The following is a 16,225-nucleotide window of genomic DNA, read 5'->3' as shown; positions in this document are numbered from 1 at the left end:
GGGGAGGATTGAAGAGGGTAGGGGAGAGGCATGGAGGGGAGCAGAGAAAAATGTAGAGCTCAATAAATATAAATTTAAAAAAAGAAGCTGAGAGTGACCTTGAGCTACTAACCCTCCTCTGTCCCACTTCCTCATCCCTGGGTGCTATGATTACAGTTGTATACAACATACAATGTATACAGCATTTTAAGCTGTTGTTTTGTTTTCTTCCTCTCTGGTGTGGACCTATGAAGCAGGAGGCAGGACACAACAAAAATCCAGGCTGAATCTCAGGAACAGGACAAATGGAATTGACAAGGGACCTTGGGCATGTCCCAACTGATTGCATCCTTGTAGAGACATTTTGATTTTTCTTAAAATGGAGCTGGGATCTTGTCTGGAGTTTGGAGAACAAGAAGAGGAAGGCATCCAGGAAGCTCTTAACAGAAAGAAGCACTGGACTTTCTACAAACTAAATTTCAAATCTGTACCTTACTTTATCTGTTCCCTTAAAGACTCCCAACTCTGTTTCCAGCACCAAATATCCCAAACTTGAGTGGAAATAAAGACAGAGGGGTATTGAAGAGGAGTCAGAGAAACTCCCAGAAGGGGTCCTCGAAGTCTCCAGCCTTATCTGAACCACCCCTACACCCATCCCCAACCTCCTTTCTTAACTACCATAAATCTCCAAGGTTAAATGATTCTGCTGGCCTTGAGGAACTCTGTCTGCTCCCTCTAGCTTATCATTTTGGAGATCCTTCGCAAAGTGCTCAGAATTCAGGAAGTCTACCAATCACAGAAGAGAAGACACTACCCTCTAGTTTGCATCTTGTTGGAGAATATTCTCAGTGTCTTTCAAAGACACAAAGAATTGAAATCAACCTATCAAAGGAACATGTCCTACCACACAGTGATCAAGCACACCAGATAGAAAGTTCACTTGTTTTGTGGTAACACAGGTCACGACTGTGTCTTACCCCATTGGTGGGAGCTGGACCTCAGAATGTGATATAATTGGCTATCATAATTGCTGAAAAAAAGAAGAATGTGATAAGTCTCAGGAGAGTCCAAGGCTTTGCAGGTTGCTCATACATGGGGTGTCAGAATGGGAGAGGTTTTTGGAATATTGACTATTGGCGGCTTATCCACTTTTAACAGAGGGAACAAATTTCTGGCCAGGTGTGGTGACAGGCAGAGGGGGGTGGATCTCTGAGTTCTAGGCCATCCAGGTCTAGTAGCAAATTCCAGGCCAGTCAGGAATAAATAGGGATCCTGTCACAGACAAGATCCTTACAATGTGAGAAACGGAAAACCAGACAAGGACACAAAAGACTTCAGGGCCCAGAAACCATTTTGGAACAAGATAAATAAGATTGTAAGAAAATTTAGAACATCAAAACTAAGTGTGGTAGCATGCTTATACTCCCAGCACTGCAGAGGTTTATGCAGGAGGATCAGAAGTTCAAGACCATCCTTGACCACATAATAAAGCTGAAACTAACTGGAGCTACTAGAGATTCTGCCTCAATAAAAAAACAAGTAACACCAGCTGCAACACTTGGGAGAGCAGGCCCTGCACCTCACCTGGGTAACACAACAGAGCCAACCTTGTTGGTGGAGGTATGGATGAGCCAGTCCCAAAGCTGTTATTTTTTAATATTTTTATTCATTTTACATACCAATCCTGTTTTCCCCATCCTGCCCCTCCTCCCCCTCCCCCACACCTTCTCCTTACCCCCAACCCACTCCTCAGAGAGGGTAAGGCTTCCCATGACGAATCAACAAAGCTGGGTACATCAAGTTGAGGCAGGGCCAAGCCCCTTTCCCCTTCATCAAGACTGAGCATGGTATTCCACTGTATGAAATAGGCTCCAAAAAGCCAGTTCATGCACCAGGGATAAATCTTGGTCCCACTGCCTAGGTCCCCACAAAAAGACCAAGAAACACAACTGTCACCCACATCAGAGGGCTTAATATGGTCCAATGCAGGCTCTGCAGCTGTCAGTTCATAGTTCATGAGCTCCCACAAGCTCAAGTCAGCTGTGGACTTCCCCATCATGATCTTCACACACACACACACACACACACACACACACGCACGCACGCTCATATAATTTCTCCTCCCTCTCTTCGACTAGAGTCCAGAAATTTGGCCCAGTGCTTAGTTGTGGATCTCTGCATCTACTTCCATCAGTTACCGGATGGGGGTCTTTGCTGACAATTAGGGTAGTCACCAGTCTCATTACCAGAGACAGTCAGTTCAGACACCCTCTCCACGATTGCTAGGGGTCTTAGCTGGGGTCAGCCTTGAGGATTCCTGCAACCCCAAAGTTGTGAGCACGGGAGAGCTGTCCTCACTACTAGTCTGTCATGTGGTGGTATGGGAAGGTGAGAGATACCCCTCACCACCCCTCATTTCTTACCACCTACAGAGCTGACCCCCCCCCTTACCAGCTGCAGCACTCAGGAAATGGGCCCTGGCCCTCACCTAGGCAGCATGGCAGATCTGCCTGGTGCTCAGAGGGGAGGGTGACTCAGCCCCAACGCTACCAGCAAAGGAGAGCTGTCCCAGTTACTCATCAGACACATGGTAGCATTGGTGGAGGAGAGATGCCCTGAGACAGGTGGAGGAGCTGGCCCTGGGATCATAAGAACAGAAGGGCTGTCCCTTCTCAGCTGCAGCACTCAGAAGAGTGGCCCATCTACCTTACCTGAGAAATATAGTATGAGGAGCAGGTCCTTTTGTTCTTCCCGCCCAGCTAGCTTACACCCGAAATCATCACACAGAAAGTGTATTAATTAAATCACTGCCTGGCCCATTCTATCTAGCCTCTTCTTGGCCAACTCTCACATCCTGATCTAACCCATTTCCGTTCATCTGTGTATCACCACGAGGTCGTGGCTCACCGGGAAAGATTCAGCATCTCTGATCTGGCGACTTCATGGCGGCTCTCCCTCTCTGCCTTCCTCCTCCCAGCATTCAGTTCTGTCTTCCCGCCTATCTAAGTACTGCCCTATCAAAAGGCCAAGGCAGTTTCTTTATTTAATCAATGAAAACAACACAAATACAGGACCGCCTACACCAGAGAAACGCAATAGAGTTGTCCTAATGGTGCAGGTGTGGGAGAGCTGACCCTGAGGGTGTGGAAGCAGAAGAACTAGCAGTCCCCCCCCTCCCTTGCGGCAAGAGGTAAATTATCTGGGGCAATGCTGGAGAGCTCACCCTGGTAGTGAAATGGGGGAGAGCTGACTGGCAGACCAACCCTGAAGCAGCCCAGGCCCAGAACTGGGGTTAGGACTTGACTGACCCCAACATTCACCCCATCTATGGTGTACTGGAGCACAAGAAGGAGCCTGATCCACAGACCCAAAGCTACAGGACCTCCATAACACAGTGCAACAACAGGACATGGAAGAGGAGTGTCAGTGAGGGCCCAGCATCAACAGTGTAGGAGAAACCAGAAGCCTCGAACCAACCAATGACTCTTTGCAATGAACACTTGCTAGTAAAGATATCTGGACAAAGGGGTTTACTGTGTGACACACTGTGTCACACTGCAGCTTCCATGATAAGATTTTAAATTTTTTCTCTTCCCCCACCCTTTTTTCTCTTAAATATTGTTTTATTTGTGGTGGAGCAGGGACAGGGGATAGATGCAAAGGGACAGGAAAATGAATGGGATCAAGATACATATGTAAAAGACACATAAGACAAATTTTAAAAAAGAAAAATCCAAAAAAAAATGTAAAATTTTATACTGGGAACTGAGTTTGATCACAACACTGTTGAAGAAAAAAAGTAAAAATCTCTTTATACTGAAAATTTTGAGTGAAACTGAAGTTTCATCAACACTCAGTAAGTTCAGTCAAGTGTCTCTAGGAGAGAGCCTGGACTTCAAGGGCAGTATGTCTGACTAGCATCACTGAGGCCCTGAGTTCAACCCCAAGTACCTCAAAAAAGTAAAAAGAGGTCTGGAGAGATGGTTCAGTGGTTAAGACCACTGGCTGCTCTTTCAGAGGTCCTGAGTTCAATTCCCACAACCACATGGTGGCTCACAACCATCTATAATGAGATCTGGTGCCCTCTTCTGGCCTGCAGGCGTATATGCAGACAGAGCATTCAGACCTTTAAAAAAATACATAAACAAATAAATTTTAAAAAATTAAAAGAAAATTAAAAACTTCCAACATCACCTAGAAATATACTTATTCCCAGGATGAATAACTAGCTATTCCCAAATATGAACAAACCAAAAATGAGCAGAAGTTGCTGGCCTGCCAGCTGGGCTAAACAGGAGCTAAGCACCTCTGAGGCCTGCAGGCTCTCAGGCTCCATGCCCTCCTGCCTATTCCTAAGGGCACTGGCCATTTGCCAAGTCTCTCAGCAGAGGAAGGGACAGGCTGAGTGGGGGTGCCCAGGCCCTCAGGTAACTGCATGACAGAATTTCCCCCATGTTCTGGAAGCACTGGCTAGCAACTCACTGAGAAGGAGTTTAGGGCACAGTGGGAGCTGAAGGTGACTGTCACTTCAGGGCCTCACAGCGTGGTAATCCAAGTGGTTGGTACCAGGGCTGTTAGACCCTGAAGTGAAGTGGGGTAGAAGGCGACCCTTTATTAATGTCTCTCAAATTCTTCCAGTTCCACACAGCCTGGAGTGACCCAGGATATAAGCCTGGACTCTCCGGTAGGAATCCAGCTATCTGTTCCTGATCGCCTGGTGGTTCTTGGGCACAGCCACGTATCTGAGCTTCCTCATGACGGAGGGCCAGCCCAGCAGCTGCTGGTCCCACATGTACTCTGGGGACAGCACCTTTGTAGGCTTGTGGGACAGCAGGTACTTGTTCAGATGACTCTCATCATGCCACACGGCCTCGATGCCATTGGCCTGGTCCTCCACCATAGCCTGATGGCAGGCCTTGGTGAGATGGTGCACATCCACCACTGACCCCCCAAAGAAGGCCCCCATGTAATAAAAGTCACCCTCGTCCCGGGGGATGTAGGCCCGGGACTTCGGCCGGCGCTCGTAGGTAAAGGCCTCTCTGCTGCTTCTGTAGAAGCCAGGATGCAGGGTGCCGAAGAGTGCGGAGAGGATCTCCACACCCACGTGGTCTTGGAACTTCATGTCCACGTCTGCACACACCAGGTAATCCACCTCATGCAGAAAGCGCCGCTCAGAGAAGTGGCTGATCATCTCCATCCTGTGCATGGACACATCCTGCCAGCGGGAGTAGTTGCGCACAGTCAGCACCGCCAGCTTCCGTCCTGCCCCCAGGGGCACCTGCGGCACCTCGGCAGGGCGGTCAGTGAAGACATAGTAGATGACCTTGTGTCCCACCATGAAGTGCTGCTCTGCTGTCTCCAGGAACAGTTTCAGGAACACCACATACCTGTGTAAGATGACAGAGGGGTAAGCAGAGGTTTAACACGGCTAGGTCAAGACTAACCAGGGCAGGGGCCCAGCTGCAGAAACCATGGCTACTCTGAGGCTTGAAGCAATAGCATCCCCACTCTACAGCTGTCCTGAGAAGTCTGCAGGCTATGTCTCACCTCACCCTCCTTTGTTGCAGAAGGGTGCAAATCCCGGCACATGTTAGCAAGGAACACTGAGGTTCCTTGGAAGCCCTGGAAGGTTTCAGCCAGGCAGCGGAGATGATTCCAGACCAGGGGTTCTAGGTAGATGCCCTGTACGTATCTCTTGTCTTGGCAGGCCCCTCAGCAGGCCACCTCTCCATGAGTCTGTCACCCTCCCACCAAAAGTGACAGCTCCATCCCAACACATTCCACATCCCATATCCTTGCATTGGCCTGAACAGAGCCTGTGCTAACAGGGCCCCACTTGCTAAACCCTGGCAAACTGGATGAATCTGTAAGGGCCTGGTACCCACATCCCTCCTTTGGGGTACCCTCCAGGCCCTGTCTCAGGAAAGGAAGGGGTCTCTGTATCCCAGATCTTCCTCATCAGAGACTTGAAGGTGCTGGGGACAAGGCACTCAGTAACTCACTATGTCCCTAAGCCTCATTCCACATTCACTCCACCAGAGGAAGAAATCATCTGAGTATGCAGGGAAGGGGAGACAGACACCCTAGAAAGAAGGGCAAGTCTATCCAAACCCTCAGGTCCAAGGTCAAAAGGCTTGGAACCCAGGTTCTGTATCCTCTCCCAGCCCGAGAAGTTTTCACCTGCTTCGGATGACGACTTCTCCCTTGATGACCCCCAGGGCCATGTGCCACCACCATGGGAATGGGGAATCCCCATCACCTGGCAAGTGTGCCAAGCCTCCCCACTTCAAGGTCAGAAACAGGCAAGTGGCTGTGTTCCCTGTGTAAAGGTGGCCATGGGGCCTCAGCTAGTTCCCTCAGAGGCCTTATTCCCACAGACAGAGCACCTGCCCACCCCTGGCAGGGCTCTTGCTCATGTACCCAGCAGCACCCAGACAAGGTAGTGTGTATGTCTTGTCACTGTGAAGTTCTCTCTCCCTAGCACTGCAGGACTTCTCAAGGTGCCAGGATCCCTCCAGCTGAGCCCCAAACCTGGCTCATGTCTGATTGGTACAAAGGGCTCAGAGCTACCCTTGGATCTCACCCAGCACTGCAGAGAAGGACAATGCCCCTTCTCAGATGCTGGCAGCACAGATGACTTCTCTTAGTCCCCCACAGCCTTTGGCACGGGACTGTTGCACTGCCCCCCTTCTATAGGCTCCTATAGGGGAAGCTTCTTGCCTGTGACCTGGAGTCAACCTGACCCAAAGTCTCAGGGCCTCACAGGTCTGTCACTCACTGCTCACAGGGCTGCGGGAAAAGGTTTCAAGCAATCCTTGCTGTCCACCTTGTCCTGCATCTGAGGACACATTAATGGTCGCAGCTCGGTTGGCATCCTGTTTCTTGCTGCCAGCTGTGGGGATGAGGACCCCTACCTAAAGTGTGTACTGAGGGATGTAAATGGCACCTGGCTGTGAGCACACAGAGAGAGGCAGCTGGCTCCAGAACGGGGACTGGCTGGATTCATTCCCCTGGGAAGGTGGTAGAGTGAACCAGCCCCACCCACACCGCATCCTAAATAAAAACTGATATGTGATATGCCTGGCCTCCACCTTGACAATTGTGTGTGTGTGTGTGTGTGTGTGTGTGTGTACGTGCCCATTGTATACATTCATGTTTCCTAGCCTGTGTGCCTGTGTGGAGGCCAGAAGTTGACTTTGGGTGTCTTCTTCTGTCATTTCTCTCTGTTCTTTGGACAGGGTCCCTTTTCTGACTGAAGTTCACTGTTTGACTACACTCCAGAAAGCTACCTGGATCCACTGTCTTTCCCCTCCAGCCACAGTACTGGGATTGATTACAGGGGCATGCCTTCATGCTCAGCCTTTACATGGGTGTTAGGAATCAAACTCAGTTCCTCATGTCCCTGAAGAAAGTACTTTACCCACTAGCCATCTCTTCCACTGCTTACTTTTTGATGGCAAACACGGTCAGTCCAATGGTGGTGTTCTTAAGCCTGAACTGCTCATTCAGGATGTCGATGTTGAAGGTCCCCTCCCAGATGATGGGAGCCAGCCAGGGAGTCAAGACAAGGACATCTTCTCTACTACATGGGAGGAGAGCAAGAGGAAACATGTGACCAAACATGTCTGCAGGAACCCTTCTCAGATTCCACACCCTCAGCTTCCCCCAGGGCTGCCACCATCCCCGAGTGTGGGCTGGGCCAATCAGCAGCAGCTCTCACTGACTACCCCAATCCCACTCTATAAGCAACTGAGTTTACTACCACTGCAGCCACCACATCTCTGAAATCCCTGGTGACAGAGACAGGAAACAATGAACAGAAGCCCAGATAGGAAATGAGAGCCAGAAGATGCTCGGAGCTCCAGATTTGAATCAGATGACCTGAACACTCTGCAAGGGTTAGCGAGGTAGGGCAATGAGAAGCATAAACAGGCTTTTGGTTTTCTCTGAGTTTGGTTTTTTTTTTCCCCAGTGCTGGGGAACCCAGGGCCTCGGGTGTGCTGCTGAACTATTCCCCAGAGCAAGCAAATCGTCCTTCTGTACCTTTACGACTCCTGCACTACACATGCACTGACTAAATCTACTCACCTGGGTGTCAGAACATTTGGCTGGGCATGGGTCTTCCTGCAAAAAGAAAACACAGGAGCTCAAGGTGACAGGAAGGTCACGGAGATGCATGTCACCGGCAGCTGTGCACCAGGCAAACAGATCTGAATGAGCAGGCACAAAAGGGAGGATGAAGTTGAAGACAGGAAAGACAGCAGTGCTTCCGCCCCGAATATATTCTCCCTTTATAGACAGCAGGGGGCAGCAGAGGCTGCTCTGGGCAGCCTAGCAAAGGATTGGACCCATCCACGTAGAGGTAAAGTCAGAGGCAACACAGCAACAAGTAACAGAAAGTTCATCTACTTAGTAACCCATACACACACACACATACACATGGCACACACAGTCATATGACAACACACACACACACACACACACACACACACACACACGACACCCACTCACCTAGACACAGCCTCTGAGTCTCCAAATTCCTGACTTCTGTGGCTCAGGAACCCATAGCTGTGGGAAGGGTGTGTACAGGAGCCGCTGTTCAGGGCACAGACCTGAGACCGGCTGGTTGTCCCCGCCTCCAAAAGGTACCACTGCACCCAGCACAGTGAGCAAACACGTTCTCAGTGGGGATGCAGGGCCACCTGACAGACTAAGCATCCCCACCTCCACTGGAAGAGAGGTGGCAAAAGGAAGGACCCTGGGGACCAGGTCTGAATCTGGATGCCTACAGCAGTTGCAGGCAGCCCCTTCTCCATGCCAGGTCCCTATTGCCCAAGGTCACATGAAGGACTATTCCCTGGCCGTGTCTACAGAATCCCCAGTAGACATAGCAGTGAGTGTTCACAGACCATCTGCATCTAGAGAAGGCTGCAGCTCACTCCCCAGGCCTGCCTTCCTCTCCTTCCTCAGCCCCCCAACACCGCTAGGACCAAAGACTGAGCGTCCAGACCCAGACCCCTTTGCTGAATCAGTTGAAGACAACTGTCCAGCAAGCAAAGCTTCACCATGAGGACAGGCAAAAGCTGGACCTGCCACCGTGGGAGTGGCCAAGAGTACCCAAATTGTTGCCGTGGTTGTGGGCATGCTCACGGCTCAGGGTCCCCAGCAGGGTCTCAAGAGCTGTTCCTCGCCAGCCTGGATTCTTACCCAAAGAAAACCAAGACAAACACTGTGAGGAGGATTCCGAGGTGAAGTGAGTTGTATCTTTGTCTTCCTGAAAGACAGCAGCACAGGATCCAGTTACTCACCCCCTTCTTGGGTCTGACCCCGGCTCCAGGCTTCTCCTGGGGTTCAGAGGTCATCCTCAGGACCACACTGTGCCCTATCTCAGGCAGCCCCATGCTGGCTGGAGCTCCAGCTGGCTGAGCACTCGAAGGGAAAAGAAAGTTGTTTACTTCCTGCTCCTGACTGCAGCTGCTCCCTTGGGCCCTCAAGGTTCCCTAGGGCTCCCATGTTCTCACACCACTGAGCACCCCTTCCCTGGGGAAATAGAAATGAACCAAATGAATATCTTGGGGTCACTGCGGCTCCATCAGAGGAGGCTAGGGCCAGCTCCCCCTCTGTCCCCTGTAGGCTCACAACCACACAGCCAGCAGTTGACCTGTTCTAGGACTTTTTCTTTTAACCTGCATGTCGGGAGATGTGTTCACAGGTCTCAGAGTGAGTGCATCACGGCTGAAGCAAATCTCTGAAAATAATGTAGTCAAACTAAGATGTTTTTGTGAAATAACTTTGAGGTGAAAAGCCCAAGAAGACATGCTGACATTTGAGAAAGGCACGTAGTTGAATGTGGAACCCTTTAAGGTCAGGGAACAAGAGCAAAGCAGCCCAATTGTTTTAGGCTGACTACTCTCTTTGTTAGGTTTGGTTGATGATCAAAGGTGACAATTCCTTAAACCCATTTCTGCCCTCAATATCCTGACATAGAAAAAAAAAAAACTACTAATGAATGGATATGCACCCTAAAGATTTAAAGCAAAGCTGAGTTGACTGATACTTTTTCATATATAAAAGTTTAGGTTTCCAAGGAGAAATCCCCCAGATTGCTCTCTGGACAGAGGAGAGGGTGCCTGAATCGGCCGTGGCCCATGACCATACTGATGTATATTTTGCTTATCACCATAGATCCTTCGTCTGGCGAAGGACGGCTATGCAGTCGGAGGCCCACATTGGAGCAACGGATTGAGCCCCCCGAGGTCCGGAGGGGGAGCGGAAGGAGGAGGAACATGAAAGACGAAATCAGTACTGCGAGGGATGCTATCACCCACTGATACAAGGGAACGGATCTGATGAGAATTTACCAGGGCCAGTCGGACTGGGACTGAACGAGGACGTGATCTAGCCAGATTCTCGGAATTTGGCCGGATTCTCTGACTGTGGCTGGCCCGGGGTCTTTCTGAAAAGCCATTGACTATGACACTGGGACCTGTTTCCTCTGCATATGCTGGATTTTGGGGATCCAGTCTGTTTGGACACTAGCCTTCCTGGACCTGGAGGGAGGGGGAGGGAGCTGGAGCTTCCCACAGGGCAGGAAACCCTGACTGCCCTGGGGGACAGAGGGGAAGGAGGGGGGGAGTGGGGGGAGTGGGAGGGTGTTGGGAGGGGGGGCGGAAATGGAAACTTTTATAATTTAATAAAATTTACTAAAAAAAAAAAAGTTTAGGTTTGTGACTCCTTTAAGATTCCTTACAAGATTATCTTTCAAGATAAGTAATAATAATTGGCCCTTTCTCTATAACTGCAAAAATGTTGCCTACCAGTAAAAGAACCTGACAAGAACACTCTGCTTGCCAGCACAGCTATTCTTTAGCAAGTTGTTGGGTATGAATGTATGTGGGTTCTTGGGATAATTTGTCTTTCACCCGTAATACATAAAATGTTTAATCATGTTGAAGAGTTCAGGCATAAGAAAATAAAAATGTAAAAATAAAGAAATATAAAGTTATAAGTCTAGGAGAATAAGAACAGACAATCAGCAGCTTTCTCAGCAGATCAAGGATCATTCATTCACAGTGAGCTATTTTCTCAGATGCTTGGGAAGTGTAGGTCATTTTACAAATGGCTGTTTTATTTACAAGGCCAGAGTGTCTCTCTACAAATTAAGAGCAGTGTCCTGACCATCCTTAATAAACAGTAGATGTGAACTGAGTTTAACCTTTAGGAGACAGAGATATGTGACCTCTGGGTCAGACACTGTCTCTGTTATGGGAAACTGGCACCACCAGAGGAGAGGCATGACCTCAGTTTACACCCGGAGGTACCAGGAGACAGTGGATAAATAAAAAGGTTTAATTAATGAGCTCTGATAATGGAGATTATAAAGTATGACAGTCAGTATCTGAAGATTTACCTGAAAACAGTGTAAAAGGTTTTTCCTCCTAAATTCTCAGCCCAGAAACCAGTTAATTCCAAATTCCTCCTAGACATTAGCACTCACTCCCTTCCCTAGGGTCTCCGTTGACCAACCCAAGGGTCAGGGCAAGGTTGTAAAAATTCCTTTACCCAGGGCTGGAGAGATGGCTCAGTGGTTAAGAGCATTGTCTGCTCTTCCAAAGGTCCTGAGTTCAATTCCCGGCAACCACATGGTGGCTCACAACCATCTGTAATGAGGTCTGGTGCCCTCTTCTGGCATTCAGGCATACACACAGACAGAATATTGTATATATAATAAATAAATAAATAAATATTTTTAAAAAATTCCTTTACCCAGACCTAATGCTTGGTGTCCTAACTATAAAAGGTGGGGTCAGAAGCTAGTCAATGCCACAGCCTAACAAACTCCATCTCTGGCTGTGGTCTCGGCTAGCTGACAAGTTTCTGTGCCCCGCGGTGTTTTATTTTTATTTTTTATTTTTAAGTTTGCTTCTGGTTTTCCTAGGATCTGGTTTCTGGAATAAAGTTTGCTTCTGGTTTATTAGACTTGGTGGTGTTCTCATCTTTGTGCGACCTCCCCTGGACCCAACAATGTGAGGGAGATGAAAAATTTTTTTTTCCTATGTTCATTCACTTAAGAAATGGAATACAACCGTTTTGACTCTTGTACTGAAAGATTCTGTTGGGATTTAAAAGCTGTGGAAAAGCATGAGAGGAAGGGGAGAGAGAGAGAGAGAGAGAGAGAGAGAGAGAGAGAGAGAGGAGAGGAGAGGAGAGGAGAGGAGAGGAGAGGAGAGGAGAGAAGAGAAGAGAAGAGAAGAGAAGAGAAGAGAAGAGAAGAGAAGAGAAGAGAAGAGAAGAGAAGAGAAGAGAAGAGAAGAGAAAACTACCAGGAGAGTTTGTGAGTGCCTCTTTCCCTAATCCCCCTCAGACAGAAAAAACTAACTGCCCTGACTGCCAGAGCCTGCCCCCCACCCCCACCCCCATCACCCCACAGCTGTAACTAAGACAGAAGTTGATACTGGGGAGCAGGGTATTGCTGTGGCTTCAAGCAGAATGTGGGCTCTGCAACTCCGGACTAGAAAAGTGGTTGGACTCTTTAAGCTGGGTTTAATGTGCATCCTAGTGGGACATGGAAGACAGCAGTGCTGAGAGTGATATAAATCCAGCTCAAGTTTCAGACGGGAAGAATGTTAGTGGCCTAAGGGCCATTCTTGTGATATTTTGGCAAAGAATGCAGCTGCTTTCTGCCCTTGTCCAAAAAAAAATATGACCGAGGCTAAAATGAAGAGTTTTGGGTTAATGGTGTAGAAGAGGAGATTTAAAGTCAGCCTACTATTGACAGAGCTAATAACTCTTTAGTTAATAACTAATAAGTCTTTAGTAATCACTTATCGTGAAAAGGAACAAGCTGGACAAAGAAAAACACAAAATGTCCAGTGTGAGGAGAAAATGAGCACCAGGAGCTGTAATAAAGCTAAGTCCAGTGCTCAAGAAGATAAAAAGTTTAAAGAAAAGCCAGGTGCGCCTCGGGCAGGGGTGGGTCCTCACCCCACCTGCAGGATCCCCTGTGGCCTCCTTTCCTCTGCTTTTAGTTCCCATTTCCCTGTGGACACCGGAAGCTACCTGAGATAGCACTGCCGACTAGAAAAGGGAGGGGAGTGTAGAGAGGAGGGAAGCCTCGGAGGGAGCACACAGCATTTGTCCCTTGTAACTGTCCCGCTGAGGTCACTCACCCAAACACAGCTCCGCCATCGCTCCGCCGCACTTGCTCCAGCTGCCCACCACGACAGCATCGGGTGACGCGTGACGGGTGGCGGCAGGGAGGGACCCACTTGGGAACACAGACCCACACCCCAAGCTTCCAAAGGACAGCCGTTGACCAGAGGTTGGACTGATACCGAGAAGCTCCACCCCACCCGGCCTGTGACGTACACCGGTCGGTGCCTCTCCCATTGGTGCCTACCCCAGGGCATCCTGAGTCGTTCCTGCCTAGGGACCCTCAGCTTCTTACAAGGCCATTAGCATTAGCAGTCGGTTACACCCTGCAACTCCAGTGCGCAGGACTCAGATGCACCCCTCAGCCTCTCCAGACCCATGAACCTGTCCCAAGATCGAGATTTGTCCTCTGCCTGATAGGATCTCGGGGCTGGATACTGATACTGTACCCTGCATGGAAGAGGGATGGGGGCTGCGTAAGGACCATGGTGCCAGCAGGCTCTCTTTTCAGGCTGGTGCTGTTTCCAGGTCTGTTAGAGACCTCTTCACACTTCTCCTGATCCAGTTTCAGCAGGTGAGAACACAGAATCACCCAGAGGTGACAGGGTCGAGCAGAATAGAGTCTGGTACCCCCATATCTTTTTTTTAATTCACGTTTCTTACTCCTCTGCCCTTTCTAATTCCTGTCAGCTAACTGCCTTCAGCCTCCTACCTTTGTTAAGCCTGGGCCCCAGGGCCTCTGGGAGCCAGAATACTGAGGCCTTAGGGCCTCCGCATATCTATCAACCTTTGCTTCTCTCCTAGGCGTTCCTTTTCAGGCTTCCAGTCCTGGCTGAGAGCTAGCTGGCCTGCTCTACCACAGATCACTTATGTCTTAGAAGACTCGAAGCCTCAAAGCTGTGGCCATACCTGCTCCCGCCAACCTGCTATATGGAGTCAGGAAGGCACCGTCAGAATTCTAGCAAGTTATTTTGTAAGTATCAAAAGACGGATTCAGAGGTGGAAATTTGTCTCGGTTGGGAGACTGGCTCTCCTAGAGTTCACAAAGCCAGAGTTTGATCCCAGTACTTTGCAGGTGGAGGCAGGAGAGTCAAGATTTCAAGGTCATCCTTGGCTACGTAGTGAGTCCCACCTCTTTTGAGGGGGGGGGGGGGGGGAGAAAGAGAGATTAATTTAAATTTTATGTGGGGAAACAAAACCTCCAGGACAGCTGACATAGGGATGTGGGATAAAGCCTCAGGACTCACACTCCCTGATGCAGGTAGAGGAATGTAGCAGACTTTAGAACCCAGAAATAGACCCACAGATATCAGCTCACCGGTCTTCAGCAAAGGAGTCATGTCAATACAGCGGAGAAAGGACATTGCTGGATTGGTTGAACACCCGCATACAAAACAAACAAGCAAAACACTGCCCAGCCTTCATAAAAGTTAATCAAGTTCACCTCAAAGACTTAACTGCAAATACAGTTCCTAGCGGACAGCTCAGGAGGAAAGGGAGACCGTGAGAGTTCTGGTGATGACCTTTTAGATACAACGCAAAAGGCGGGGTACATGAAAAAAGTGATTGAAATTAATCATTAATTAATCATTAATTAAAATTAATCGTTAAAAATTAAAAAATAATCATTCATTAAATGTTTCTTCTCTGACAAAGGAGGAAAAACAAGCTATAAAGAGATTGCAAAAAAAATTATCTGATGAAGGACTATCATCCAAAGTACATAAAGAACTCATAAGATCCAACCATATAAGACCAGCCAACCCTGCTGTGGTTACTTAACCAGAGTACCATCAGCTTTCGAAGCTCTAGAATCGACTAAGACACATCTCTGGGAAGGCGGTTCCAGGAAGTATTGACTGAGTGGACATCACCTTCCTGCAGTGGCCCAGATAGAGAGGGGTCCAGGGCAGAGCCTTGTGCATGCTTTCCTCCCTTAGCTTCTTGCTGGTAAGTGTGTCTCTCTCATGGCTGCCACTGCCACAGCCACGCTGTTGTCAACAGCGTCATTTGAGAAAGAAACACATTTCACTGACTACATTGGAAACATGGCAAAAACTACCCAAAACATACCTAAACCTTCAAAACAGTCCTGGGCCTTTTGGAATCTTTTGCTGATTTCTTGGTTGCCTTACAAAAGTAGAAAGAAAAAAAAAAAAGATGGGTGGTTACTCAGCCAACAAAACAAAAGTCTTTGTCCATTACAGGCAAGCACTGAGACTAGGTGGGCCAGTTTCTGATGATGTGGGAAACCAGGGCACCTGCAGAAAAACAGAGGAGATGGCTTGGTGGCTCACAGACAGCCAAAGGCAATTTTAACATGCCAAATTCTGCACTTGTTGGCTAATCAATGGACAACAAGTTTTATAAGGATGAGTGACCCCTTATCTGTCTTCTTGTGACCCCAGGAAATAGCTGCAGTTATCAACAACTCAGGGAATGTACTTGTTACAGGGTAAAGACCCAAAGACCACTCAGCACCACCAAAGTCCGAACTGGGTCTCTGCGAAGACAACCAGCAACTGTCTGGGGAGAAACACTTCTTACAGAGCATCCCCAGTGTATGTTATGGGGATTTTTAAAGACAAAGATCACAGAAAAGCTGCATCCTTGTTGGCAGTTTCATGGAGAAGCAAGCAAGTCGTTGAACAAGAGCCAAGAATATGCAGTTATTGGGACATTTCAACCCTGATTTTCTAGAATAGAGTTGGGTGCTTTCCCACGGGCCTTTTCAGGACAGGGGGTAGAAACCAAAAATGAATTCAGCTGAGACAAGATGGAGAAATCTTTACCCTGTTACAATACCCAATGGGCAATGGAGTGTAGCCACCTCAAGGGGTGCAGGATTAGCCCTGCCAGCAGGTAGGAATGTGGATCTTACTATTGCAATGGGCACACAAGCAGTGCCTACAGGACTTTGGGGACCTATTTTCCCCAGGCACAGTGGGACTGAAGAGTCCAAGAATAAGAATATAAAAATGTAGATTCCAGAAATAGGAATGTAGAAATAAAGGAACGTAGAAATAAAGTTGTAAGCCTAGGAGAATGAGAAGAGACTGTCAGCAGCTTTCTCAGGGGCTTAAGGATTAACTAC

General features: G+C 48.6%; 1 protein-coding gene across 1 annotated transcript; it reads right to left on the bottom strand.

Moving 5' to 3' along the window:
• Window positions 1-2,772: 2,772 nt before the first annotated feature.
• LOC148118673 (histo-blood group ABO system transferase 2-like) lies at window positions 2,773-13,215 on the bottom strand. The gene is made up of 6 exons (XM_087899830.1): window positions 13,149-13,215; window positions 9,187-9,253; window positions 8,491-8,547; window positions 8,068-8,103; window positions 7,427-7,561; window positions 2,773-5,366 (listed from the first exon to the last, which is right to left on the bottom strand). Exons 1-6 carry the CDS (start codon window positions 13,165-13,167, stop codon window positions 4,676-4,678), a joined length of 1,005 nt encoding a protein of 334 aa, XP_087755956.1. The 5' UTR covers window positions 13,168-13,215; the 3' UTR covers window positions 2,773-4,675.
• Between the last annotated feature and the right edge of the window lie 3,010 nt (window positions 13,216-16,225).

The sequence above is a fragment of the Myodes glareolus genome, chromosome 21 (assembly GCF_982192425.1).
Source record: "Myodes glareolus chromosome 21, mMyoGla1.1, whole genome shotgun sequence".
Lineage (NCBI taxonomy): Eukaryota > Metazoa > Chordata > Mammalia > Rodentia > Cricetidae > Myodes > Myodes glareolus.
Note: the sequence above shows the minus strand (reverse complement) of the source record. Positions and strands in the feature narration are given on the sequence as shown.

What these genes read in the sequence shown, in the direction of transcription:
- LOC148118673 (XM_087899830.1), bottom strand. An exon ending in TTTGTCTTGGTTTTCTTTGG is followed by an intron (nt 8,548 to 9,186) that starts GTAAGAATCCAG and finishes CCCTTCCCACAG; the next exon opens with CTATGGGTTCCTGAGCCACA. An exon ending in GACTCAGAGGCTGTGTCTAG is followed by an intron (nt 8,104 to 8,490) that starts GTGAGTGGGTGT and finishes TTCTTTTTGCAG; the next exon opens with GAAGACCCATGCCCAGCCAA.